This window comes from Ovis canadensis, chromosome 5 (genome assembly GCF_042477335.2).
Source record: "Ovis canadensis isolate MfBH-ARS-UI-01 breed Bighorn chromosome 5, ARS-UI_OviCan_v2, whole genome shotgun sequence".
Classification (NCBI taxonomy): Eukaryota; Metazoa; Chordata; class Mammalia; order Artiodactyla; family Bovidae; genus Ovis; species Ovis canadensis.
Window position 1 is genome coordinate 39,607,945 of NC_091249.1, and position 26,380 is coordinate 39,634,324.

Here is a 26,380-nt window from a genome sequence, read left to right on the forward strand (position 1 = left end):
CAGGTCACTTTTGCGTGGTCTTAAAAACAAAAAAATAAACCAGTGTGGCCTTGGTTTTAGCGTCTGTTTTCATGCCTAACAAGCCAGGCGCGGCCACCGTTCAGAGGGGCGATTGGCCCGGGTTTGGGCTCCACTGACACAAGCCCTAAGGGCTGAGGGCCGGGGCGGAAGTGCGGGAGCGGCAGGGCGCCTGCGGCCGGGGCGGAAGTGCCGGGCGCAGGGCGGAAGTGGCGACTGGGGCGGCTGAGGCTCAGGTGGGTCCCCGCGGTCGGGCGCCGGCAGGTGGGCGCTCGCGGTCCCCAGCCCGGAGCCGGTGGGCAGGCGGGAGAGGAGGTCACGGGAGCTCCACGCTGTGCCGCACGCTGCCGATTTCGATTGTCATTACAGGAAATTTAATTAAACCGGGAGCCATAAATCCGTGAACCTCCGGGGGCAAATTATAAGCGTGTGTGTATGTGTGCGCTCGCGATGCGCTTTGGGAAGTGAACACGGGTGGGAAGACGCAGCTTTTTAAAAGGAAGCAGAAAACATCACAACTTCATGCCCCTTCCCTGATTAACAGATGCTCTGTTTCGGATTTAATTGAGTTCTGTGAAGTGGCAATATAATCTCAGTTGGCTGAGATGACTGCCTTATGACATAAACGTTTTTGAGCAGCCATGTTGACCTTTAATTTAGGGCCAAAAGGTTTAATCGTGAGTACTGTGGGGAACACTGAATCCTGGGGTTTTCTGGACCTCCTCTCTGCCTTTACTGCACAAAAGCAGCCTTCTGGGTGCTGAACCATGAGAGAATAAATCAGAACCTATACAATTCTCAATAAATATTTAGCCTTATCAGTCACCCCTGACAAATATCACTCATACTTTTTTTTTTTTTTAAATAAGTCCAGAGTTACAGAAGTCCCTACTGGATTGTTACTAACATGAATAGGCAAGTGTCTTTCTAAGGTTGTCCTGTTAAAGAACAAGGAGTTATTCTTTTTTTTTTTTTTTAATCTGGCTGATCTTTATTCTTAATAGAAAGTATTTTATGTAGTGCTTTGTATTTTAGAACACTTAAAAAAAAAATCCACTGTATGACCGAGCTCAACCCCAAGATTCTCAGCTCCTAGAGCACGGAGATTGTTTCTAAGATCTGTTATGTCCCCCACTCTCTCTGGCACATTTCCCAGCATAAGAGCTTTCCTTAACCACAAACTGCCTTGGTTAAGCAGCCGTTGGTTAAGAGCCTTATTTCAGTGTGTGACTGCGAAAAGATGAGGTGGCTGTTAGAGGCCAGTCTTCTCATTTACTAATTATATCAGGAATGCTGTGTGAAAGTGCTTATGATGCTAGCAGTATTTGGAGCTATATACATTGAAACTGAAAACACTTGGAAAAAGAGCTGTGCCCTGGAAACACTGAGTGGTTATAGTAATGCGGGAAAGGCAGAACCAAATCACGGTTCTGTGTGAAATGTCATAACCTAATAACCTGCGTCCTGCTCTGCCGAGGAACTGCCTGGAACCAGAACAGGTCCCGGTGTGAAAATTAAGGTTGGTGGGGCTGTCTTTTAGATAGGCAGACTCCCCAGAGTTTTTTAAACTTCATGCTTACTGTGGTCAGTAGTAACTGCCTGCCAAAGAAGGATCAATATTTTTTTGTCTCCTTTACTAGAGGAAAATGTGGCTATGTGGTTTTCTTTAGATGGATTGATGGCAGGTAAGGAAATAGAAATGAGGGTTTTCCAACTTGGGAACTTATTGGACTGTATTTCTATTTTATTCCAGATGCCTGTTTCTAGCAGACTCTTAAATACTCAGAAGCAGTGTGGAGGTATACCTTCAAAATAAGTTTTCTTTTTCTTATTATTAAGGTTTTTGTATTTCATAACGTGCAAACTCCAGCTGGCTGATGCATTTAGTCACTCTAATGCCAGGGCTCAGGGTTTCACACATAGCAGGACCTTGAGGTGAGCTGGTACAAGTAATAAGGTTTTTTATGTTCGTTATTTTAAATCTAATTTTGCCACTGCTTTATTCAAGGGGTGTACATCAGAGGAAGCCAAAAGCCAGCTGGAATAGTTCCTGCTTGCAGTTTTAATCTTGTTTGCAATTATTTTGAAGGGAGAAACCATCTGGATCCAGGGATGTGTAGTTACCCAGGTAGCAGGCACTAGGTGAGCTTCCATCATCCTTCCCCTAGTATCATGGCCAGTTCGAGAGACAAAAATTATTTGAGGAAGAACATGCAAAGTGGAAAGTTTTGGCTAAGTTTCACCTAGATATTATTCCACATCCCTACCTCCCCATCTCAGTTACGGAGGCAGGGAACTGGAGGCATGAAAACATTACTCTTTTTATTCCAATCCTTACCCAAGATAAGATTTCCAGATATAGAAGTAAAACTCAAAATATCTTCTATTTTAAGAAAGTATCCATCTCCAAGGATTTCAGAGCATTTTACCAATATCTACTAACAAGCATTTTACTGCTGTAGACTGTGGTATTGTATTATTTGTTTGTAAATCTTTCGCCTACCCAAGGTGTGAGTTCCATAAGGGCAGAGAAAGTATCTGAATCACTTTTATATTTCTAGTACCTGGCACTGTGCCTGGCACATTACAGACGCTCAGTACATGGTATAAAGGGGAGGCTGGATCTATAAGGAATGTGAAAGCATCAGTGGGAATCAGCAAGGTACAGAAAAGAATGTAAAACAGTAATCTTTCAAGGGGCTACCGGATGCAGTTGTAAATGTTACAGTTAATGCCTTTATAAACAGCTTGGAGTAGGGAAGGGTGTATTTGAGAATCTACAGATGGTCACCAAACTGCCATCCAAGGTGATCTAGCCTGGTGAGTTGCAGGGTCTTTCTTATACTGAACAGAATATGCAAAGTAAAAGACACCACCAGCCCTACTCCCATTTTCTCTTAAGGTCTGCAATGCCCAGCTCCTCACTCAAACACCTGTTGAGTGGATATCTGAAAAGTATCCATTTGAAGGTATACTAAATTATTAGCCTACTTAAGCCACTACTATCTTGGTTTGGTCCTGCCTAAAGGATAAAGGACTTTGATCACTATTTTAAGGCAAGGTTACCCAAATAATATTGAATGAAAGCCACATCATCTTTTCTACTTCACTGACATTTCAAAAGAGTTCAAACTTGTCAGCTTTTTGTATTGTAATAGGGCAGGCATGTGGTATATGCTGCTTCCTTCTGTTGCCAATGGGAGTCCAGCAGAAACCAGAATGTTACTGCTGGAAACAGATGACCTTCCTCTCATTGTTCCTGTACTTTTTCATATTAATCATGAAATAATGGGGGAAGTGACTTCTAGTTTAGTCAGAGGTAAGGACATAGGACTGAATTATTTGATTTTGTTTTAATTCTTTACTTCTTAAACCATGTAGTTCTTCTAGTCAGCCAAAGTCCCTTGGAATCCAGCTCCAAAATATTAAGATTTTCTATCAATGTGACAGCTGTTAAGTAACCAGAATAGGACTGAGAGAATTGAGGAATCTCATGTATCTGCAAGTTACTAGAGCAGGACCTCAAGAGTGGATAGTCCCTAATGTTCCAGTATTAGTGTCACAAGTCCAAAGAAGTGATGGATTTAATATCTCAAATGTTCCAAAGCCATTTACTACAAAATGGCTAAAAATGAATGAAACATCTTTCAGGTCCTGTGTGGTCATGTGGCTAACTTCACCTCTTCTGCAAGATGAATTGGAAATGGTGGAGTATTAGTGACAAATGGGAGACATTGCCTGGATGGATGGAATTTGAATTGCAAACAGTTGTTTTTGGAAATGAAATTGTGTGCTTTTTAAATAGCAAGGAAACTGGGTACAATAAGACTAAGATGTTTTAATGAAATTGCCTTCTTTCTGGGTCAGTAGTAAGCATTAGAGATACCTTCAAAAGGAATGTGTCATTTTGGTTAAGAAGGATAATGTGGAAAGGAGTCTGCATAATTCCTTATGCACTTTATCCCCAACCCTTGAACTGGCTTGATTTTGCCCACATCTTAATGTTATCTTTATGGAATGAAGGAATTTTCAAATTGGTTTTTAAACTCTATTAAGCCCTCATGTATGATATAACCCAACCACATTATTCAGGCTTTCTTGGCTTTCAGGAATAGCTTTGCAGCCATTATGTCCTAATTGTACTGGACATTGTTGCACGCTCTGAATTCAGAATATTCCTCTGGCTCTAGGCCAGATGCTGAGTCAGTAACTTTGGGGTTGAGGATGAGGGGATGGGTACAGTGTGTGCAAGCCCCATTTTGTGAACAAGAATTAGTCTGGAATCCATTTCGGACCCCTGGGTGCTAGAGGGAGGGGTCCTCCCTCTAACTACTATTCTTGATCAGCATCTTCATTTTATTTTTCTTAGTGAAATGTTTTTCTGGAAACCAACCCTATTACCAAATAGGCTCTTGTGAAGCAATGATCTGGAAAATGTGACTGCTAAGGTCCAAAGATTCTAAAACAAACTCTTGCTTACTCAAAAGATTCCTCCTCCTTCCCATTTCACATTTGCTATTGGCCTTGGCAAACACAGCCGCACTTCTGGAAGTGGAGGAGAATGCCAAGACGATGAGGGTCTGTCATTAAAAATCACTCTTTAAATGTATCTATCAATAGGAAACATTATTATTATTTTTGGAGGCACATTCTTAGTATTCTTTCTGGAGGTACTTTTCCATCTGAGATGCTCAAACAATGCAAGATCAATGTCACCTCCCCCATTTTCCTGCAGGGTATTTTTGGGATGCCAAGGCTTCCCAGTTATGATCAAGGAGCTACAGAAACAAGCTTGGGATGAGGAAGCCCATGTACACTTCTGCCCAGATCTGTGTATGAATTTTGGTTCTCTTTAAATGGGCCTAGCATTTTAGACTGCTACAGCTAACTACTTCCAAGGCTTTCTTTGGAGCCTTTTGACATCATGAGCTACTGCCACAGCATCTCTTCTGGATATGATTTTCCCTTTTCTGATCTGGAGGACATTTGATACCCAAAACCTATGGGTATAGTTTCTCCTAGCCTCTGTAAAACGAGAGAACAGGACAGGGGGTCGTAGTCCCATATCACAGTTGATGAAACTGAGGCTTAAAGAGATGAGGAATTGCCTAGCATCAGAGAGCTAATTGGTGGAGTTGCCTATCTTTGGGGTTTAGATTTATGAAATCCTCACACAGAAATGCACCCAGGAATTCAAATGTGCTGAATTCCAACTGAAACTCTATAAGAAAGAGTAACTTTAAAGCTTTAGATGAAGAATCATGCCATTTGTGCTTAATTCCCCTGACTGATGAGTTAGTGGAAGCTATATTCCTTTACGTTTACTTCGACCTCTCTACACATTTATTCAAAATACTTTGGAACAAGTTTTGTCTTTAAAGATTATTAATAAATCCAACTTTACCACTTCCTAGGCAGCTTCTGTTTTGATATACAGGAGTTGAGTTGAGGGTATCATTGATAAAAAACAGTGGTACTGAATTTTCCCTTCTTTGAAAATATAAAGGCGAGTATTAGGAAGGAATAATAGGAAGGGAAGTGACCTTTGTTCAGAGCCCATCAAGGGAAAACCTCTACCTCTTGCAAAATGAATTTCATTGTCCTGTGTGAGGCCTGAGTAAGCTAAGCCAGAACCTGGTGCCAGGGTATTTGCTGGTCAAGATATTAAGTCTTAGTGGAAAGTAAATGGGCTTCTCTGGTGACTCAGACAGTAAAGAATCCACCTGCAATACAGGAAACCCAGTTCAATCCCTGGGACAGGAAGATCCCCTGGAGAAGGGAATGGCTACCCATTCCAGTATTCTTGTCTGGAGAATTCCATGGACAGAGGAGCCTGGCGGACTACAGTCCATGGGGTCGAAAAGAGTTGGATACAACTGATCAACTAACACCAGAAAAATAATATGTTGGGTCTTGAATCAGTTATATCCTGTCTTAGGAATTCCCATTTAAGTAGTCTTCACAATCTGAAAGTTTTCAGCTATTTGTTTGAAATGTTTTTCAGTTTTCAATTCCCTGTTTCTGAGACAATCATTCCTAGAGTTTAAATCCTCCTTCTGGGGCCAGTAAAAGCACATTTCAGTCAGTAGACTCATCATCATCAGTATTACTAATAACAATACCTTATCTTTGTATTATTTAGTAACAACTAAGCTTTATTTCTATTCTGCTTTTTAACTTGTACAAAGATTTTTATATTTATTATCTCTTTTTAAGTCACCCATCCAACTTTTGCTTTTACTCTTCTCCCTACCCCACTACCTCCATCTTCACCAGAAATATCTCCTTTTGTTTAAGAGGTGAAATTAGCCAGGGATCAGACAAGACCATTCATTTTAGGGGCTGGCATTGGTTGTAAGATTTCATTCCTTTGGAGGGACATCAGACACATCTTATCTGATTCGTGGTAGATTCTTTGACTGTCCCTTTTCCAGTCCAAGCCCTCATCACTCTTTTTGACAGTCGGCCACTCCTGTCTTTCTGGACACACTTTGTCCTGCTGGCTTCCATGACAGCCTACTTTTCTGATTTTCCTCCTACCCCATCAACCTTTCTCTTTGCTCCTTCACTGGCTCCTCTCTACGCTACTTCTGAATGTTGAATTGCCTGAGCTGTCTCTCCTGGGCCCTCTTCTTTTCTTAGCTATTTAGATGATCTCACAATCTCAGCTGTAATTGGAGCCTTCAAACTGAAGGAGTCTTGAAGTTTATCTTCAGTCCTGGTTTCTCTCCTGGCTACCAAACCTGTATATGCCACTTTCTACTTGAGCTCCAGCCTGTCCCTCACTGAGCTCCCAGACCCATACCCCACTCAATCTGTTCCTGCCTTCGCATCCCTCATTTTAGTAAACTGGCACCGCTACCCACCCAGAGGCTCACTACCGAAACTAGGATAGTCCTTACTGTCATTTTTAATTACTCAAATCCAGTTCATCGGCAGGTCCTTTCAGGCCCGTCCATGCCACCCACCTTTCTCCCCTGGACTACTACAGTAGCCCCTAACTCCCTGGTTCCACTCTTGCCATCCCAAACACATTCTTCACACAGGACTAAGTGAAAGTGAAAGTTGCTCAGTCGTCTCTGACTCTTTGCAACCACATGGACTGTAGCCTACTAGGCTCTTCTGCCTGCTCTTCTCCAGGCCAGAATACTGGAGTGGGTAGCCGTTTCCTCTCCAGGGGATCTTCCCAACCCAGGGATCGAACCCAGGTCTCCTGCATTGCAGTCAAATTCTTGACTGTCTGAGTCACCAGGGAAGCCCACACAGTGCTAAAGTCATCTCTTTTTTTTTTGGCCATGACATATGGCTTGCCAGGCTTCCCAGGTGGCACGAGTGGTAAAGAACCCACCTGCCAATGAGGGTCTGACATAAGAGATGTGGGTTCAATCCCTGGGACAGGAAGATCCCTTGGAGGAGGACATGGCAATCCACTCCAGTATTCTTGCCTGGAGAATCCCATGGATGGAGGAGCTGGCGGGTTACAGTCTGTGGTGTTGCAAAGAGTCAGACACGACTGAAGCAACTTAGCACTCACATGTATGTGGCTTGCAGGGAATCTTAGTTTCCCAACCAGAGTCCGGGTCCCCAGCAGTGGAAGCACTAACCACTGAACCGCCAGGGAAGTCCCTACAGTCATCTTTTTAAACTGTACATGTGATCACATAACTTCCTTCCTCTAAATCTAATTATGCTTAAAACCTAAATTTGTTAACATAACCCACGAGGCCTTAGGGGTTCCAAGCCCCACTGACCTGTCTCCTCTACTCTTCCCCTTGCTTACTTGCTTTAGCCACACTGTCCTTTCTGTTTCTTCCACTGAATCAAAGTTGTCCTCACCCTAGAGCCTTTGCACTTACTGTTCTCTCTCCCACAATGCCCTTCTTTCAGATCTTTGTACCTTCTTAGCCTTTAGTCTCAGCAAAAACGACACCTGCTCAGAGTACCTTATTTAAAGGCCTGCCTTGGTTACCATCACATCACCCTGTTCACTCCTTCCCCTTTGCTTACTACTGTCTGATGTTGTCTGACCTACGAGTCTCTTTAATGTGCCCAGTGACAGTATGGATCCCATGAGGGCAGGGACTTAACTTTTTGGTGCACCACTGAACTCAGTACCTATGAGTATCTCATAGGTGGAAAACAGCAGGTAATTGTTGAATGAGTGACTCTCATCCCACACCTAGATTTTCATAACTCAACTCTTTCCTGCCTCCGTTCTTCTTTCCTTTGCAGTCTATCCTGCTTGCTGCTGCCAGATCAGTCTCCTAAAATACTGATTTTATTGCATCACTCTCTTTTTTAAAACTCTTCTTTGGCTCCCATCCAAAAGGCCACAGCATTCCTACCTCATGTCTTTGTGTCTAACCCTGACTTCAGAAGGCTTCCCCCTTTTCTATGTATCCAAATCCTACATGACTTAGGATCCTTCTCTCGTGAAACCAGTTCCAATGTCAGCCCACAGTACTCTTCTTTTCTTGTCTCTATGACATCTGAAGTTGCCCATTAGATGTCCCTGTTGTGATCTCCTGTATTTATATTGTTTCAGTGAAGAATTTAACTCCCTCCTAAATCCACTGGAGTGTGTCTCTCTCTAATTCTTCTTGCTTATATCCAGAATGTGGAGTTGATTTCTCCATGTGAGAGTTTTATTTGGAGGGAAAGAAATGAGCTAAACACCAGACAGGATGAAAAAAAAATAATAAGGGCTTAATTTTACTGAGAATTTGAAGGGAGTGGGATAGAGGAGCAGAGTGTAGGTACTAAGTGATGGACATGTAAATGCCGTATACCATCAGAGGAGTTATAATCCTAATGGATAGGCCAGGGCCCACAATTCAAACAGTTTAAAAACTGTTGTTTGTGCAGATCAGTGTGTTGAATGTAAATGAATGGAATACCCATTGCATCCAAACAGTGGAGTAGAGACATCCAGATACTTGGAAAACCCAGAGTCATAGTAATCATTTAAAAGAAAGTTAGAAAGGGAGCTTTATCTCTAGGAACTCATGTGACCAGTCATATCTTTCTGAAACTGCTTCTCTCTATAGGCTTCTCTTTCCCCCTTGTGATGAAGCTGTTGCCACTGGATCCTGGAAATAGAAGCTGCAGGGAGCAGGGTGGACGTGTGGGTGTGTCTGCTCAGGATCTCATGTGTTATGTGGGATCAAGTCAGCAGTCCAGATCCCAGACAGATGAGGCTGTGATAATCATCTCACATTATGTGCAAATATCAAATCAATATATTTTATACCTGAAACTAATACAGTGTTAAATTATTTTAAAAAAAGAATGGAGCTGAGCATGAAGCCATGTACAGGTGGCCCCACGAGCACATGGTGAGCCAGGGATCCTTGTTGTAACATCATGTCTGAGTTGGGGCTATCTCCTTGGCAGTTCCCCTGGCCAGGTACCCTGACTGCTGCAGCTGAGATACTGAAAAAGCACCTGAGATCCCACCTAGGGAGTGAGGGGCCCCCTCCAGGCTCCCTTCCACCCCCTACCCTCTGTTTCTGTTCTGCAGCCTCATTCTAACCCTGCTTACTCTTGGAACTGACACCTCAAAGTATCAGCTCAGTCTGCAGCTTTGACTGGGTCCCTGTACACCACCTCACCTTGCACTCTTGGCTCCACCCTTGGACCCAGGATCCCAGGCTAGGCTCCCACTTGTTTGGGAGAGAGGGAGGTTTAGACACCTCTGACTGACCACAAACACATAAGATCCCTGGGGAGGCATCATTCATCCCTGTTTCTCTGGATTAGGGAAAGCCCAGTGACCTAGATGAGTGCCCTAAGAGCACTCTCACCTCATTATATGAGCGCTCAGCAATCTAAAACAGTGGATTTTGTTCCCAATAGAGGGGTGTTTCTGTAGGCCTCTGTGTGTGTGTGTGTGTGTGTGTGAGTGTGTGTGTGCGCGCACAGGTATGACCTAAATACAATCTCTTACGACTATACAGTGCAAGTGACAAATATATTGAAGGGATTAGATCTGATAGATAAAATACCTAAAGAACTATAGATGGAGGTTCGTAACATTACATAGGAGGCAGTGAACAAAACCATCCTCAAGAGAAAGAAATGCAAAAAAGTGAAATGGTTGTCTGAGGAGGCCTTACACATAGCTGAGAAAAGAAGTGAACGGCAAAGAGAAAATGAAAGATATATCCATCTGAATGCAAAGTTCCAAAGAATAGCAAGGAGAGATAAGAAAGCCCTCCTCATTGATCAGTGCAAAGAAATAGAGGAAAACAATAGAATGAGAAAGACTGGAAATCTCTTCAATAAAATTAAAGATACCAAGAGAACATTTCATGCAAAGATGGGCACAATAAAGGACAGAAATGGTATGGACCTAACAAAAGCAGAAGATATTAAGAAGAGGTGGCAAGAATACACAGAAGAACTATAAGACCCAAAAAAGACCCTTAATGACCCAGATAACCGTGATAGTCTGATCACTCACCTAGAGCCAGACATCCTGGAGTGTGAAGTCATGTGGGCCTTAGGAAGTATCACTACAAACAAAGCTAGTTGAGGTGATGGAATTCCCAGCTGAGCAATTTCAAATCCTAAAAGATGATGCTGTGAAAGAACTGCATTGAATATGCCAACAATTTTGGAAAACTCAGCACTGGAAAAGGTCAGTTTTCATTCCAATCCCAAAGAAAGGCAATGCCAAAGAATGCTCAAACTACTGCACAACTGCACTCACACTATCAAAGTAATGTTCAAAATTCTCCAAGCTAGGCTTCAACAATATGTGAACTGAGAACTTCCAGATGTACAGGCTGGATTTTGAAAGGGCAGAAGAACCAAAGATCAAATTGCAAACATCCATTGGATCATAGAAAAAGCAAGAGAATGCCAGAAAAAACATCTGCTTCATTGACTACGCTAAAGCGTTTGATTGTGTGGATCACAACAAACTAGAAAATTCTGAAAGAGAAGGGAATACCAGACCACCTTACCTTCCTCCTGAGAAATCTATAGGCAGTCAAGAAGCAACAATTAGAACCAGACATGGAACAACAGACTGGTTCCAATTTAAGGAGTACATCAAGGCTATGTATTGTCACTCTGTGTATGTACTCTGCAGAGTACATCATGTGAAATGCTGGGCTGGTAAAGCACAAGCTGGAATCAAGATTGTGGGGAGTAATATCAGTAACCTCAGATATGCAGATGACAGTACCCTCATGGCAGAAAGCAAAGAGGCACTAAAGAGCCTCTTGATGAAAGTGAAAGAAGAGAGTGAAAAAACTGGGTTAAAACTCAGTATTCAAAAAATGAAGATCATGGCCTCCAGTCCCATCACTTCGTTTCAAATAGATGGGGAAACAATGGAAACAGTGACAGACTTTTATTTTGGGAGGCTCCAAAATCATTGCAGATGGTGACTGCAGCCATGAAATTAAAAGACACTTGCTCCTTAGAAGAAAAGCTGTGACCAACCTAAACAGCATATTAAAAAGCAGAGACATTACTTTGCCAACAAAAGTCTGTCTATTCAAAGCTATGATTTTTCCAGTATTCATATATGGATGTGAGAGTTGGACTATAAAGAAAGCTGAATGCCGAAGAATTGATGTTTTTGAACTGTGGCGTTGGAGAAGACTCTTGAGAGTCCCTTGGACTGCAAGGAGATCAAACCAGTCAATCCTAAAGGAAATCAATCCTGAATATTCATTGGAAGAACTGATGCTGAAGCTGAAGTTCCAATACTTTGGGCATCTGATGTGAAGAACTGACTCATTTGAAAAGACCCTGATGCTGGGAAAGATTGAATGCAGGAGAAGGGGACAACAGAGGATGAATCCAATTCGATGGACATGAGTTTGAGCAAGCTTTTGGAGTTGGTGATGGACAGGGAAGCCTTGGTGTGCTGCAGTTCATCGGGTTGCAAAGAGTTGGACACAACTGAGTGACTAAACTGAACTGAACTGAATGAAGGTGGTACCTGAGCTTATATATTGATTTTGCACATGAACTAACAACACTGCAGCTTACTGATGAGAGATCATGTGAGCTTGGAGATTCAGTGTGCCAAAGGATTCTTTGAATGAATAAAAATTCTGATCTGTGAAGGTCAGTTTCTCTACTCAAATGAGAACAATGTTGTTTGCCTTCTAATCAGACACACACAGCATTTGAAGAATCCAGGAGCCCCACAAAGGTGATGTGCAGCCCGAGCATGAGCAGCTCCTCATGCAAGAAATGAATAATCCTTATTAAAGGCACAAATGACCCTGGCTTCTTTCTGTCCTGTGAGGAGTTGCTTTAATGGTATGCCCTTCAGCACTTCGGAGGGAAAACGCTATAAAGTTACCTTTCTTATATTGCTTCAAGGAGGACAGAATTGGGTCCAGCCAGCCCTCCCCCACGCTGTATTTGATTCGGCCATAAGACCACTGAAGTCAGCCTCAGTTTTGTTGAAAAGCCAGCATTCCCTCTCTCTTTTGGGGTGATCCATGCCTTTGAGCAGCCATATACTTGAAACAGCAGGAGTCACCATCTTTATTGTTAGGCTGTGGAATTTGTTTTAGACACATTCTAAATCCAGTCTTATACTTTTTTTTTTTTTGTTTGGCTGTGACAAAGGTGACCCAATTGTGCTTTTTTGATACTATGCACACAGCTCTTTTTGTTTATATTACAGAGGCATGTAACAGAATACAAAGGGTAAAATTGTGTGTGTGTGTGTGTAGTAAAGACACATTTCATGACAAAATTCAATGATATAATCAAAAAAGTGTTGTCCTCCTGGTCATGAGCCAACAGGTACAGACCACCTGTGCTGAGATACTGTTAAAAAATAATAGGACTATGTTCTATGAAAACGTCACATTGACAGAGTAGTCCATATTAAGATTTTACTTCAAGAAGGCATGATTGGGTGAATATGACAATGACAGCAATGGCATTAGGGTTTACAGAGTTAATAAAATATCCTAAGAAGAATATTATAGGATTCCAATTGGAGTGTACCATTTTACTTTTTATTTCTAAAACTAAGTGAACTCCAGTGGTCAGAACTTTAGCCTTAATATCTTATTTCTGCCTAGGAGAGGTATAGGGAAATATATATATATATATATATATATATATATATATATATATATGACTCCAGTATAATTTTATAATACAGTGCTTACAAAGAAATAAGTTAATTTAACAGTGTGGTAAAATGCATGTGCCTCAGGGCATTTGGAAAATATGCAGGTAGTAAAACTGCATAATGCTAATGCATTTCTCAATGAACAAATGTTCCATGTTTAAATGATTAAATTCACATGGGAGGAAAAAAGGAGAAATGGAGACTAACGTGGAGAAGAGAACTAGTTTAGGCAGAATGGTAGTGGCATCTCTGAAGACTTTATTTAGCTTTCTGGGTTAGTTGAACAAGTATTCTTCCAAATCTGGAATGAACAGCAACTCTGTTTACTATGACAGGTTTTATTTCTCTTGGGTGCAACCAAGACCGCATGCTGTGTTTTGTCATGTTGGAAATACTAAAGCAGATTTCCACTGTGATTGTGATTTTTTTTCTTTTACAAAAGCCTTAGCACCTCAGTCTCAACTTAGCTAGCTAAAAGCAATAAGTTTTCTATTCCTTACCAGGCAGACATCAATAAATCTTAAATCCTTCCACCCAAAGCACACAGCTGCCGTTCACTATCCTGGTTGTCATCTTAGGTCACTGCCTTACATGGCCTGCTCCTTCTCATTTCCAGGGCTGCCTTTCTGTTTTTACTCTCACAAAACTGATCTTCAGAATTTCCTTTCTCCATTTAGTACAGCTTCTTTACCTTCATACCCTAGGAGGGTATGTCACTATTAGCATAATGCCTTCCCCAAACCAACGATGCAGAAATTTGTACCTAGTGTAAACATGGCTAGCATTCTACTTTCCCCCTTCATTTATATCCTCTGTAGACAGAGACATGTTTTGAAGCTACTGTCCCCAACCACATTCACCTACTGGAGTGCTGATTCTGCTGAATTTATGGAAAATATATACACCAGGGCTTATTGCTTAGTTGAGAGTAGCACAGCATATTGTGAAACTCTTTAGATCTGCTGTCCACCTTAGAATAATGCTGAGTCCTTGCAGAATTCTTATCACATTCTTTTTTATGCGTTATCAGGATCATTTAGTTAGCAGGGAGATCCAGGAAGAACCGGAAGACTAAGGGTTTAAGAAAGAAGGGAAGATTATTGTTTCCACAGGTCAGAATTCAGTCCTTTTGTCTGTCTTTACTCTAGTTCGATATGGGTTCAGTGCTTTTAAAGTCATATCTTTCTGTTTGAAATGAGTTTGAAGCTAATCTTACACTGAAAAGCCTGGTCACCAGTAGAGACCAGTGCACAGTTAATACAGGCATGCTGTGTGGAGCAGAGCAGAGTGAGACTCGAGACGGTGGGGAAGGGCTGGGACCAGCTGCAGTGCCCTGCCTGCTTCTTGTGGACACGCGAAGGAGCACTTACCTTTAGTTATGATATGAGATCTACCCAGACAGTGACTGCTCTGCACCCTGAGTGTCTGATGAGGGGCAGAGGTGAAACTGGAAAGGGGGATAAAAAGTGTTAGTCGTTCAGTCGTATCCAACTCTTTGCAACCCCATGGACTATAGCCAGCCAGGCTCCTCTGGAATTCTCCAGGCAAGAGTACTGGAGTGGGTAGGTAGCCATTCCCTTCTTCAAGGGATCTTCCTAACTCAGGGATCGAACCAAAGTCTCCTGCATTGCAGGCAGATTCTTTACCATCTGATTCACCAGGGAAGCCCAAATAGTGACAACTGTGCACACTGAGTGTCTGATGAGGGTTCAAGGTGAAACTGGAGAGGAGGAGAAAGGCTCACTCTAATACTATTAACATTCAAACAATTATTTAAATAGCTACTATATACCAGATTAACTGTAGACACTCAGGAATTACTGGAGTGAATAAGTATCTGCTCCTGTGGAACTCTGTTGTAGTAAAGGGAACAGATAGGTAAACAATTTTAGATAGTGAAGGGTAATAGAAAACTATAGCAAGGTACAAGGAAGGAGAGTGGTGGACTGGCCCATGTTGATAAGGTAGTCACTAAGGCATCTCTAAGGAGGTGACATGTGCCCAGGCCAAACGAAAAGCTACTTAAGAGTTTTTCACACAAGGGGACAGGAAGTGCAGAAATCCTGATGAAGAAATAATCTTTGGTTATTCAAGGAACAGAAAGAAAATCTTTGCTCTGCAACTCACCAAGATAAGGGAGGGGAAAACTGATAGATGAAGTTGGAGAGATGGAGTAAAGAAAAGTTAAGAAATGAAGATCCCAGGAATGAATTCATGCTAGGAATATTGATAAGCAATAAAGTCAACAATACATATGTTTTAAAAGTAAAATGATTATATATGTAGTTTAAAGGACAAAGCTGGAGGCTCCGTAGAATAACTAGAAATAAGTAGGGTGTCTTATGTCATGCAAACTAGCAGGATGAGAGAACTTCAAAGCCTACTGTTTGACATGCTGCTGTTACCAAGCTGTTATTGGAATATCTCCAGCAGAAACACTAGTACATTTGTGGATGTTTTCAAAAATGATGGCAATCTCCTTTTAAAAATACTTCTGAAAAGAGTTGTGTAGATTTTTGTTTTTGACAAGTTAGCTCAGCCTAATTCTCCTTGTAAGTTCCTCTAGGTACCGCTCTGTGTTTCCCCACCTCTTGCAGCAGAGTACGGATCTCATAAGTAATAGCCTTAACCTTCAGCTGGAGACTTGTGCTGCTTACTTACTGATCCTTTATCGTGAAGGTGACTGGGCACTGTTGAATGCCTACCAATAAGATAAGCTACCTCTGCAAATAAAAACCATCTCAGGAAACTTCCACATTTTAGAAGATCATCAGGATGCTAGCAAAACCTACAGGTGAAATTTAATTTTTTAATCTAATTAACACATGCATGCAATTTGCTTACAGAAACCAAGTGATTAGACACATAGTTAATCCATACATTTGGATTTTTCTCCTTCTAAGTTCTGTTTTCTTTGGAATACAGTACATATTGAGGCATCATGGAGACTTGCCAAACATCCTGGCCTCTCTGCCACTCTTGGACTCCAAGAAGTACATCTGAAGTCTTCAAATTCCATTACAGACTTGCAGCTTACTGTTCCTATTATAAAGAGCAAAGTCTAGGGCACATAAGTTTACTGATCTGTTTTTCTCTTGGCAGAATTAAGATGCTCTGGTTTCAAGGAAATAGCATGCAACTTGCCAAACACTCCTTTCAACTACTCTTGAGAAATCTCTCTGCTTCAAAGACTGCTCTGCCTGTGCTGACCTTATTCACAAAGGTACAGAAGAAAAAGTAAAATTACTACTTTAAAAACATAAAGTATTCAAATGTTGGGAAAAGAAAGTTGTACATTTAAGAAAGGGGGAAAGTGTTGAAAGGAAAGGAAGCAATGGTATAAATTTTCTTCAGACCCACTCGTCAGTTTACCCTACCTAGCTACTTCATTGTCTCACTGTTTCCAGAGAGTAAATTAATATATTTATCATCTAATCATTACATTGAAAGAAAAGAACTGATGTTTACAAGTGTATCCTTTAGAAATAAAGTCAGTTCTTGGCATCTGAATCAGTTCTAATGAGGTGGATGAAACTGAAGCCTATTATACAGAGTGAAGTAAGCCAGAAAGAAAAACACCAATACAGTATACTAACATATATATATGGAATTTAGAAAGATGGTAATGATAATCCTGTATGTGAGACAGGAAAAGAGACAGAGATGTATAGAACAGTCTTTTGGACTCTGGGAGAGGGCGAGGGTGGGATGATTTGGGAGAATGGCATTGAAACATGTATAATATCATATATGAAACGAATCACCAGTCCAGGTTCGATGCATGATACAGGATGCTCGGGACTGGTACACTGGGATGACCCAGAGGGATGGTACGAGGAGGAAGGTGGGAGGGGGGTTCAGAATGGGGAACATGTGTATACCCGTGGTGGATTCATGTTGATATATGGCAAAACCAATACAATATTGTAAAGTAATTAGCCTCTAGTTAAAATAAATAAATTTATGTTAAAAAAGAAAGTCAAAAAAAAGAAATATAGTCAGTTCTTGTTATTTGTGATAGTCATAGTCTATAAAATCACTACAAATACTGAATTAGCAAGTACCAAACCACTGCTCCTAGGGCGAATATAGGGTTAGAGTCCTTTGAGCACCTGGTCACAACATTTTTGTCAGCTGATCAATACATAACCTTTGTTTTAAGGAAGATCGTCGGCTTTGCCAAATACTGCTATTAGTTTGAAAGAATGAAGTCTGAAAATTGACCAGTGGATTTGGCAACATGAAGGTCATTGAAACTTATGAGCATTTTCAGAGAAATGATGAGAAAGCTCTAGGGAGTTGGTCAAGAGAGGATAAGAGGAGGGAAAAAAATACATAACCTTGTTTTATGTGTGTTTCTGTTTAAAGGCACCTTATTTAATATATACTGTTGATCTATTATATTAACACTCTCAGGGCCAGCAGCACCATAACATATGCCTGAACAAAGCTTATCTAACACAGTACTTTCTCCCTACGGCACATCACAGCCTTCTTATGCTTAGAAACACTAGACAGCACTTCAGTACTACACTTGGCTATTTTAAATGGCAGAAAAACACAAAAATGCAAGAAGCATGGCACTGAATAGATCATGATTTGGCCACCTGATGTGAAGAACTAACTCATTGGAAAAGATCCTGATGCTGGGAAAGATTGAAGGCAGGAGGAAAAGGGGACAACAGAGGATGAGGTGGTTGGATGGCATCATGGATTCGATGGACATGAGTTTGAGCAAGCTCGGGGAGTTGGTGATGGACAGGGAAGCCTGGCGTGCTGCAGTCCATGGGGTCGCAAATAGTCAGACATGATTGAGCGACTGAACTGAAGTAGATCATGAAAAGGACACTTGTTTACAGTATGAGAGCTAGAAAGAGCATCATGTTGTCGCAACTTAGCCTGAAATGTACACTTCAGGCAACTCAGATTTTTTACTACTCTATGCAACTGCACATCCATGAATGACTGCAAAAGCTTGGGTGTTAATTTTAGGGTTACAAATAAGTTTTAGTGAATAGATGAATTCACAGATACAGAATCCACAAATAATGAGGACTGACTGTACTTACTTTCTTATTCCTAACACTAGTTTTAAGCCATAAAGCAAGTGTAAATTTTTTAAGAGATTTTTCCTGTAAAAGTTATAAGACAAACATTATGGATTTCCTTTTGCTAATTAACATTACTTTGTGTGATTTATAGTCAAAAAAGAAATAAAGTGCTGGGTAACAGAATTAACTTTAGTGAAAAATACTGCAATTCAAGCAAAAAAGGCCTCTTATTTAATAGACTTACTCAGATTTCAGGCATTTTAGCAATTTGAATATACCTGACAATTATGTAATAAAATTTTTAAATTAATTTCTTACTGAAAATAATCTTGACTACTTTTCATATTCATAATAATATATTGCACTATTATGGGACAAAAGTATTTCATAATCTGTGTCTACATATGAGAAATGCATGTGAAAATTAACCACAAAAATAAAATAATCCCTTAAGGTTAATGGTGCTCATTCGGCCTAACTATTCTGCACTATTTTTCAGTTTGAACAACAGCCAAGTAAGCCAAAAAAGAAAGTGAAGTTGCTCAGTCGTGTCCGACTCTTTGTGACCCCATGGACTGTAGACTGCCAGGCTCCTCTGTCCATGGGATTTTCCAGGCAAGAATACTGGAGTAGGTTGCCATTTGCTCCTCTAGGGTATCTTCCTGACTCAGGGATCAAACCCGAGTCTCCCACATTGCAGGCAATCTTTACCATCTGAGCCACCAGGGAAGCCTAAGTAAGCCAACACATATGCTCCCCCCCAAAAAAGTTCCACTAATCTTCCATTCAGCTTAAAACTTGTACTGAATCCCCTTCATTTGTATCATTAGACTATAAGATATTACTGTCACCTCTAGGAGTTCCCAGTTCTCTGAAAGAAAAAGTACATATCGATTCTCTTCCAGTTATAAATAATAGAAAGTACTTCCCAGAGTGGCTTAAACAAAAAAGGGATTTTATGGGTTAGTTTGGTTTCAGAAGTAGCTTGATTCTGCAACTTAAGCATATTATCAATCTCTTCAGCTCCACATTCTCTGAGTTAAATCAGTGCACACTCTGGCTCTTTAGATGGATAACTGCAGCGATCCCAATCCCAGATCTCACATTTCAGGTATCTACAGAAACCCCAGCAAACGCCTCACACTATCCATTGTCTACGACTGGCCAGTCCCTGAGTCATCTGTAGTCGAAGAGCTAGAGTGTGTGTGTGTTAGTTGCTCAGTTGTGTCCAACTCTTTGCAACCCTATGGACTCCTTCCAGGCTTCTCTGTCCATGCAGTTCTCCAGGCAAAATACTGGAGTGTGCAGCCATTCCCTTCTCCAGGGAATCTTCCTGACCCAGGGATAAGACCCAGATCTCCTGCATTCTTAACCATCTTGTCATTTTTCAGTTCATAGATTTCTTTAAATTTGATGAACCTTTCCTCATAAAAATACATACACATGTGATAATTTGCCCAGACTTCCATGGTCCCTGGGTTTAAAAAAAGAGAAAAAAGTGATCCTAGATCTACTAAAGTTCTTCATTATAAAAGCAAGTACTTCTGCAATTTCACTGGTTTTTGTTTTGTTTTTGCTTTTAAGAGCCTCTCTTGACTTTTTTGAACTTTTTCAGAAAATTTTAATGTGGTTATCTTAAAAATCACAGACTATCCATAATCTGTTTATTATAAAGTGAAAGAGGAGAGTGAAAATGTTGGCGTAAAGCTCAGCATTCAGAAAACTAAGATCATGGCATCTAGTCCCATCACTTTATGGCAAAAAGATGTGGAAACAGTGTCAGACTTTATTCTTTGGGGCTCCAAAATCACTGCAGATGGTGACTGCAGCCATGAAATTAAAAGACGCTTACTCCTTGGAAGGGAAGTTATGACCAACCTAGATAGCATATTAAAAAGTAGAGACATTACTTTGCCAACAAAAGTCTGTCTAGTCAAGGCTATGGTTTTCCCAGTGGTGATGTATGGATGTGAGAGTTGGACTGTGAAGAAAGCTGAGCGCCGAAGAATTGATGCTTTTGAACTGTGGTGTTGGAGAAGACTCTTGAGAGTCCCTTGGATTGCAAGGAGATCAACCAGTCATTCTAAAGGAGATCAGTCCTGGGTGTTCTTTGGAAGGAATGATGCTAAAGCTGAAACTCCAGTACTTTGGCCACCTCGTGTAAAGAGTTGACTCATTGGAAAAGACTCTGATGCTGGGAGGGATTTGGGGCAGGAAGAAAAGGGGACAACAGAGGATGAGCTGGATGGCATCACTGACTCGATGGACATGAGTTTGAGTGAACTCCAGGAGTTGGTGATGGACAGGGAGTCCTGGCGTGCTACAATTCATGGGGTTGCAAAGAGTCAGACACGACTGAGCGACTGAACTGAATGATAACATAATGAGCCCAGTTCTCTGAAGCAGAAAAATAGGGCCAGAAAGACCTTTCTGAAGGAAAATGTCTTTTGATGATCTGGGCTTTTGTTTCAAAATATGGTGAGTTAAGCTGGAGGAAGGGCCTCCATAACAGCTCATCGTTTTTTATCCTGTTAAAAAGCAGGTTTTATATAAGCGTCAGTAATGCTGAATCTGTTTTTAGCTCATACGAGAGAACCTACGGTAGTCCTTGTTCTCCGAGTCAGGGCCTCATAAGCCTTTAAAATCTGCCGATGGTCTGTAGCATTCTCAGCAGACTTCTCCTCTAGACAGAGTGCAAACAACAGCCACTGAAACTTGCGCGCTCCTACGGTGGAGTTACTCTGGGAAACCTACTGCTGACACTTACAATGAGAAAACTGACAAAACAGTAAAGTGTTGGTAAAATCAGCACCCAAAGTAAAGAGATTTTTCCCTTCTAAAAACGGGGCAGTAACTATCTAACTCTATCCCAGTGGGTTATTAGGAAAAACAGGCTGGGGTCTTCCCTGGCAGCCCAGGGGTTAGGACTCCATGCTTTTACTGCTGTGGGTCCAGGTTCAGTCCCTGGTCGGGGAACTAAGATCCCTCAAGCCGCATGGCATGGCCAAAGAAAAAGATAAATGGAAAAACAGGCTGGCAAAGTTCAGTACCCCCCAGTCAAAACAGATTTTAAGATATTCTGGCAATGTCAGCCAGGCCTAGAAGGTGCTCCTCATCTAGGAAGGACAAAGCTCTAAAACTATAGATGTTTGGAAAATGATCTTCCCAGGTATCAATTATACTAAGCCAGTAAGAAGAACATATAAGCGTCTAAATGTACTGTGTGTACATATATGCACACATATATATGTGTAACATGTAAGCATCAACATTTATTAGATAAATATGCTTGCAGAGAAAAAAAATCAAAACACAATTAAAAATTGCCAAAAGCCCATTTGCCATGAAATACTAGCTATTTATAAGAGTCTATAGTAGTGTTTTGCTTTGGAAATAAAACAGTATAATTAACCTGGGAGAAAATAGTCCTTTAAATTAAGTATAATCTGCTTCTTGTGGCTTTTGTCAGGCTGAATGCCATTTCTTTGGGATTAATGGCTTTTTTCTTCCTATAGGATCCATGTCCCCTTTGTGATGAAGCCAAGGAAGTACTGGAGCCTTATAGAAACCGGGTAATATGATACGCTATAGCTTTATGTATATGGAATGGATAGTATATGTAGTATAAGACAAAGCATCTGTCTGGATCCTTTCTTTAGGAAAAGACATTGAATGATTTTTCATTTAAATTTTCTTTCTGTTCTTCAGAGAGATTTTAGTGCTGATTTCCATAAAAGTCATTACACCTAAGTGTTTTTCTCTGAGCAGCACTGGGTTTCTTACTCTGACTGTTAAAATGCGTCAGAGTTAACTAGCAGGTACAGTATTCATGCTTTAAGCTTTTGTCCCTATTCCTTTTATGTTATTTTGTCATTTCCATGGAAGTGTTTTCCAGTTGCAAACTGTGACACCTTTCCCAATCTTCCAGTCCAAACATGTCTTTCCTGAGTCTCAGGCAGCTTCCCAGTTGGGGACATAGTTTATTTAATTTCAACTGAGTAGTAATGCTGAACCTAACAGATCTAACAGAAAAGTAGCGACCTGGAAAATTAAAGAATATAAAGAAATCAATCAGTCTAGGGAAAACAAGGTCATTAGATGACTGTGGACCTCAAACAAACAATAACAGTAAAAAAATCTCTGAGTGTTAGAACCGGTCACTATAACCATTGCATTGTTCCATGTTGCTGAAAAATAGAGCTTTAGTCTGTCTCTGTTTCAGTTTATTTTACAGGAGGTGGACATCACACTTCCCGAAAACTCTGCTTGGTATGACAGGTATAAATTTGACATCCCCGTCTTTCATTTGAATGGCCAGTTTCTGATGATGCATCGAGTAAACCTCTCAAAACTTGAAAAACAGCTCCAGAAACTTGAGCAGCAAGGTGCAGGAGGCTAACACACACCCTTATGATTTTCTACCTTCTCTGTCCAGAACGTGTTTTCCTGACGAAATGACTGTGTCTTCAAACTCCTTTTGTCATTTTCACACAGCTCTACAGATGTTCTGAACTCAGTCGTGCCAAATAGTGATATTCCTTTTGTGATTAATGGAAGTACCAATGTGGGAACTGTTTACGTGCTGGCATTTTGTAAAATAAGTGGAGTGTATTGGCGGGGAGGGGATGATGGACGGCAGGAGATATCCACTTGTTTTATTTATTTTACTCTTTTGTATTACTGTGGAAGCATCTCGCATTCACTGGACAGAGCCGTTTATAAGAAGGTGGCTCTGTGTCCCTGCTGCTGCCCTAAGGGCTTAACTTTTTAATGAAAGAATAAATGTTCTTCCACTTGGTAGATAAAGTGAAATGTGAATTGCTAATAACTGAACACAGTCAATAAAAGGATGTTTTAACAAATACATCTGCATGAAGTCTATTTCAGAGGAATTTAATAATACTTGTTTAAAATTAGAGCTCATTTTTTTGTACATAAGAGAATAAACTATCCTAGCCAAATTCATTTCATTTGAGAAAAACAAAAGACTTGAACCCCAAAATGTATGTAAGGATCTCAACATATTTTATACATAGTCAGTGAACTGATTTGTAATATCTGAGAACTGCCTTTCATAGTTTTTCAGTTATCATCAATTGAGTTAATTGAGCATATTTTAAGACAGTGGTTTTATCAGATTTTAATATCTTGGGGAAAATTCATGTTGGACCATCATTGAACAGGTATGTCGCCTAAAGACAAAATACTCTTTACCACCTTATATAAAGTATTAAAAATGCAGTTGTGTTCTCTTATAGTCAGGTTCAGCCAATGGAGGAATCAATTCATTTAAAAACTAAACTGCCCTTTTTTCTTAAAATCACATTGTTGCAATTTCATCTATAATGAAATTCTTTTGTGAACTATTTCAATAAATTTGGATGTTGTGAGTCACTTAGCTGGATTTTAACACTATGAGTTAGTCTTTGAAATTAGAGAATTTTAAAGCTGGCCAATCTTAGACATTGTTTAGATCCACCCCCCTCATTTTATACATGAAAAGGACTCTGACATTCAGAGTTTCAGGAAGTTAACTAAGTCACATAGCCAGTCAGATGTTAGACTAGGTCTTGCCGTGCACCCTAAATCTCTAGTACCACCTGGGTGGGGGCCTTTGCCACACACCCCAAATCTTTAGTACCACCTGGGTGGGGGCCTTGTGTTATCTCACATAAAGCGTTCTTAACCATTCTGGACCAACACAAATTAAGAAACAACTTTAGAAAACTTCCAAAGTAACAACAGGAAAAAAAATCTTACAATTGAATGTCAGTGTTTCTGACATTTTGGAACATACATCATTTGATTTTATAAATATTCATTGAGCCCTATGATAGGCAAAATTTTAGGAAGACTCCAATGAACCATTACCCTTGTAATCTCTCCCCTTTGAATATGGGTGAAACTTATGGATATGATGAAATATCCCCACTGTGATTATGTTACATTACAGTGCAAAAGGAAGATGATCTAGGGTAGCTCTGGTCTAATCAGGTGAGCCCATTGAAAGCAGCCTAGTTCTCTCTGGCTGGTTGCAGAAAATGAAATCAAAGAGATGTGCTCCCTGTCTAGCTGCCGTCTTGTGTCCCCACGTGTGTGTGCCTAACCTCAGCGGGTCTGCCTGAGACCACCTGAGCGCCAAGCCTAGTCCCCCGCACACCCCCATCTCTGCTCCAACAAGATGAAAGAAACTATCATGAACCAAGAGAAACTCACCAAACTGCAGGCACAAGTGCGCATTGGTGGGAAAGGAGCTGCTTGCAGAAAGAAGGTGGCTCATAGAACAGCCACAGCAGATGACAAAAAACTTCAGTTCTCTTTAAAGAAGTTAGGGGTAAACAATATCTCTGGTATTGAAGAGGTGAATATGTTCACAAATCAAGGAACAGTGATCGACTTTAACAACCTTAAAGTTCAGGCACCTCTGGAAGCGAACACCTTCACCATTACAGGCCATGCTGAGTCAAAGCAACTGGCGGAAATTCTCCCCAGCATCTTAAACCAACTTGGCGCAGACAGTCTGATCAGTTTAAGGAGACTGGCTGAAGCTCTGCCCAAACAATCTGTGGATGGAAAAGCACCACTTTCCACTGGAGAGGATGATGATGATGAAGTTCCAGATCTTGTGGAGAATTTTGATGAGGTTTCCAAGAATGAAACAAACTGAATTAACTTCTGAAGAAAATAAATCTTGAAGAAGTTACTGGAAGCTGCTATTTTATATATGACTCCTTTTAAAAATTTTGTTTATGGATCTGATAAGATCTAGATCTCTTAATATTTTTAATCCTAAGTCCCTGGACACTGCAGCTCTTTTCAGTTTTTGCTTATATACAATTCATGCTTTGCAGCTAATTAAGCTGAAGAAGCCTAAGAATAAAGTTTGAAACAAAGATAAAATTATTTGCTTAGTGAAAAAAAAAAAGAGAAAGAGAAAGATGTGCTCCTACCAGCCTGGAAAGAATCAGACACCAGTGTTGTGAACTGCCAACTAGGCAAGGAACTGGGCAGCCTCTGGGAGCTGAGAGTAGTACCTGGCCAACAGCCAGCAGAAAAATGACATCAGTCCTACAGCTTCAAGGAGATGAATCCTGTTAACAATCAGTGAGTCTAGAAGAGGCCCATGAAACCCAGGTGAGAATCCCAGCCCTGGGTTATTTATATCTTGGGTTCAGCTCAGTGAGAATTTGATTAGAGAATTCAGCCACACCTTGCCTAGACATCTGATCTACAGACACTATGAGATTATAAATGTGTGTTGTTTCAAGCTGCTAAGTTCATTGTAATTTTTTACGCAGCAATAGAAAACTCACAGAAGTCCTTACAACACTGACGCTCAGTGGGAGGTGGTGGGAGTATAAAAGTGAATCAGGCACAGTCCTTGTCTCAGAGACACTGACTGTCTCGGGCAGCAGAGAGAGGCAAATTAACAAAGCGCGACGATGTAGCATTGTGAGAGCTGGAGCTGAGACATGTGAAAAATGGTACAGCAGCCAGATGGGGAACATGGCAGGAAGACATCACAGAAAATTAGACTTAAATTAGGTGAAAAGTAAAAGAGTGTGGAAGGGCATGGCATATTTAGAAAATGGCAGGTGGCTTTGTGTGGCTGGCATGAAGGGGAGGGAAGTGAAGGACATGAGACTGATGAAATAGATAGGGGTCCACACTGTGATAGAGAAGGAAATGGCAACCCACTCCAGTGTTCTTGCCTGGAGAATCCCAGGGACGGGAGCCTGGTGGGCTGCCGTCTATGGGGTCGCACAGAGTCAGACACGACTGAAGCGACTTAGCAGCAGTAGCAGCCACATTGTGAAGGACCTCAGGTAAGATGGTGTTTCCCTGCAGCAGTGCCCTCCCTTACTCCCTGCCCTTGCCCAGAGTCAGCCCTTCTGGCTCCTGAGTCCTCACAGGTGTCTGGCCTCTCTACTCCAGCCCTTCCGAGTCCTCCTAGTCCTCCAGCATGCTAAGCTCAGAAGTCCCCTGAGGAGCCCTACAGGACATTGCCATCTTCATTACAACCAGGGCTGAGGGGGCCATAGATAAGATCGCCCTCTCGTGTGTCTGGGCACCCTGTGTCCCTTCCTCCCTGCTCCAGGCAACTTGAAAGCTACATGGCCCGTGTCCTAGGGCTGCTGATCAAGAGCTTCAGGCTCTGCTGAGCTAAGAGGGAGAGAATCCACTGGTTCCCTTCAGA

At 41.2% G+C, this 26,380-nt stretch overlaps 1 protein-coding gene and 1 pseudogene across 16 annotated transcripts; both read left to right on the plus strand.

Annotated features, from left to right (window-relative positions):
- The first annotated feature begins 105 nt into the window (after positions 1–105).
- On the plus strand, positions 106–23,045 carry C5H5orf63 (chromosome 5 C5orf63 homolog). Of its 16 annotated transcripts, XM_069589514.1 has the most exons (7): positions 218–254; positions 1,772–1,817; positions 2,108–2,160; positions 15,699–15,926; positions 16,235–16,355; positions 21,699–21,755; positions 22,406–23,045. In XM_069589514.1, the coding sequence occupies exons 5-7, from the start codon at positions 16,242–16,244 to the stop codon at positions 22,580–22,582; spliced, it is 348 nt and encodes a 115-aa protein (XP_069445615.1). In that variant the 5' UTR covers positions 218–254; positions 1,772–1,817; positions 2,108–2,160; positions 15,699–15,926; positions 16,235–16,241; the 3' UTR covers positions 22,583–23,045. The 16 variants fall into 16 exon arrangements, with proteins under 16 accessions (XP_069445612.1, XP_069445613.1, XP_069445610.1 ...); XM_069589512.1 differs by lacking the exon at positions 2,108–2,160 and having other exon boundaries at positions 115–254; positions 15,690–15,926; XM_069589520.1 differs by lacking the exon at positions 2,108–2,160 and having other exon boundaries at positions 203–254; positions 15,690–15,926; positions 22,418–23,045.
- A 1,319-nt stretch (positions 23,046–24,364) lies between these two features.
- LOC138440293 (transcription factor BTF3 pseudogene) lies at positions 24,365–25,083 on the plus strand (annotated as a pseudogene).
- Positions 25,084–26,380: the final 1,297 nt, after the last annotated feature.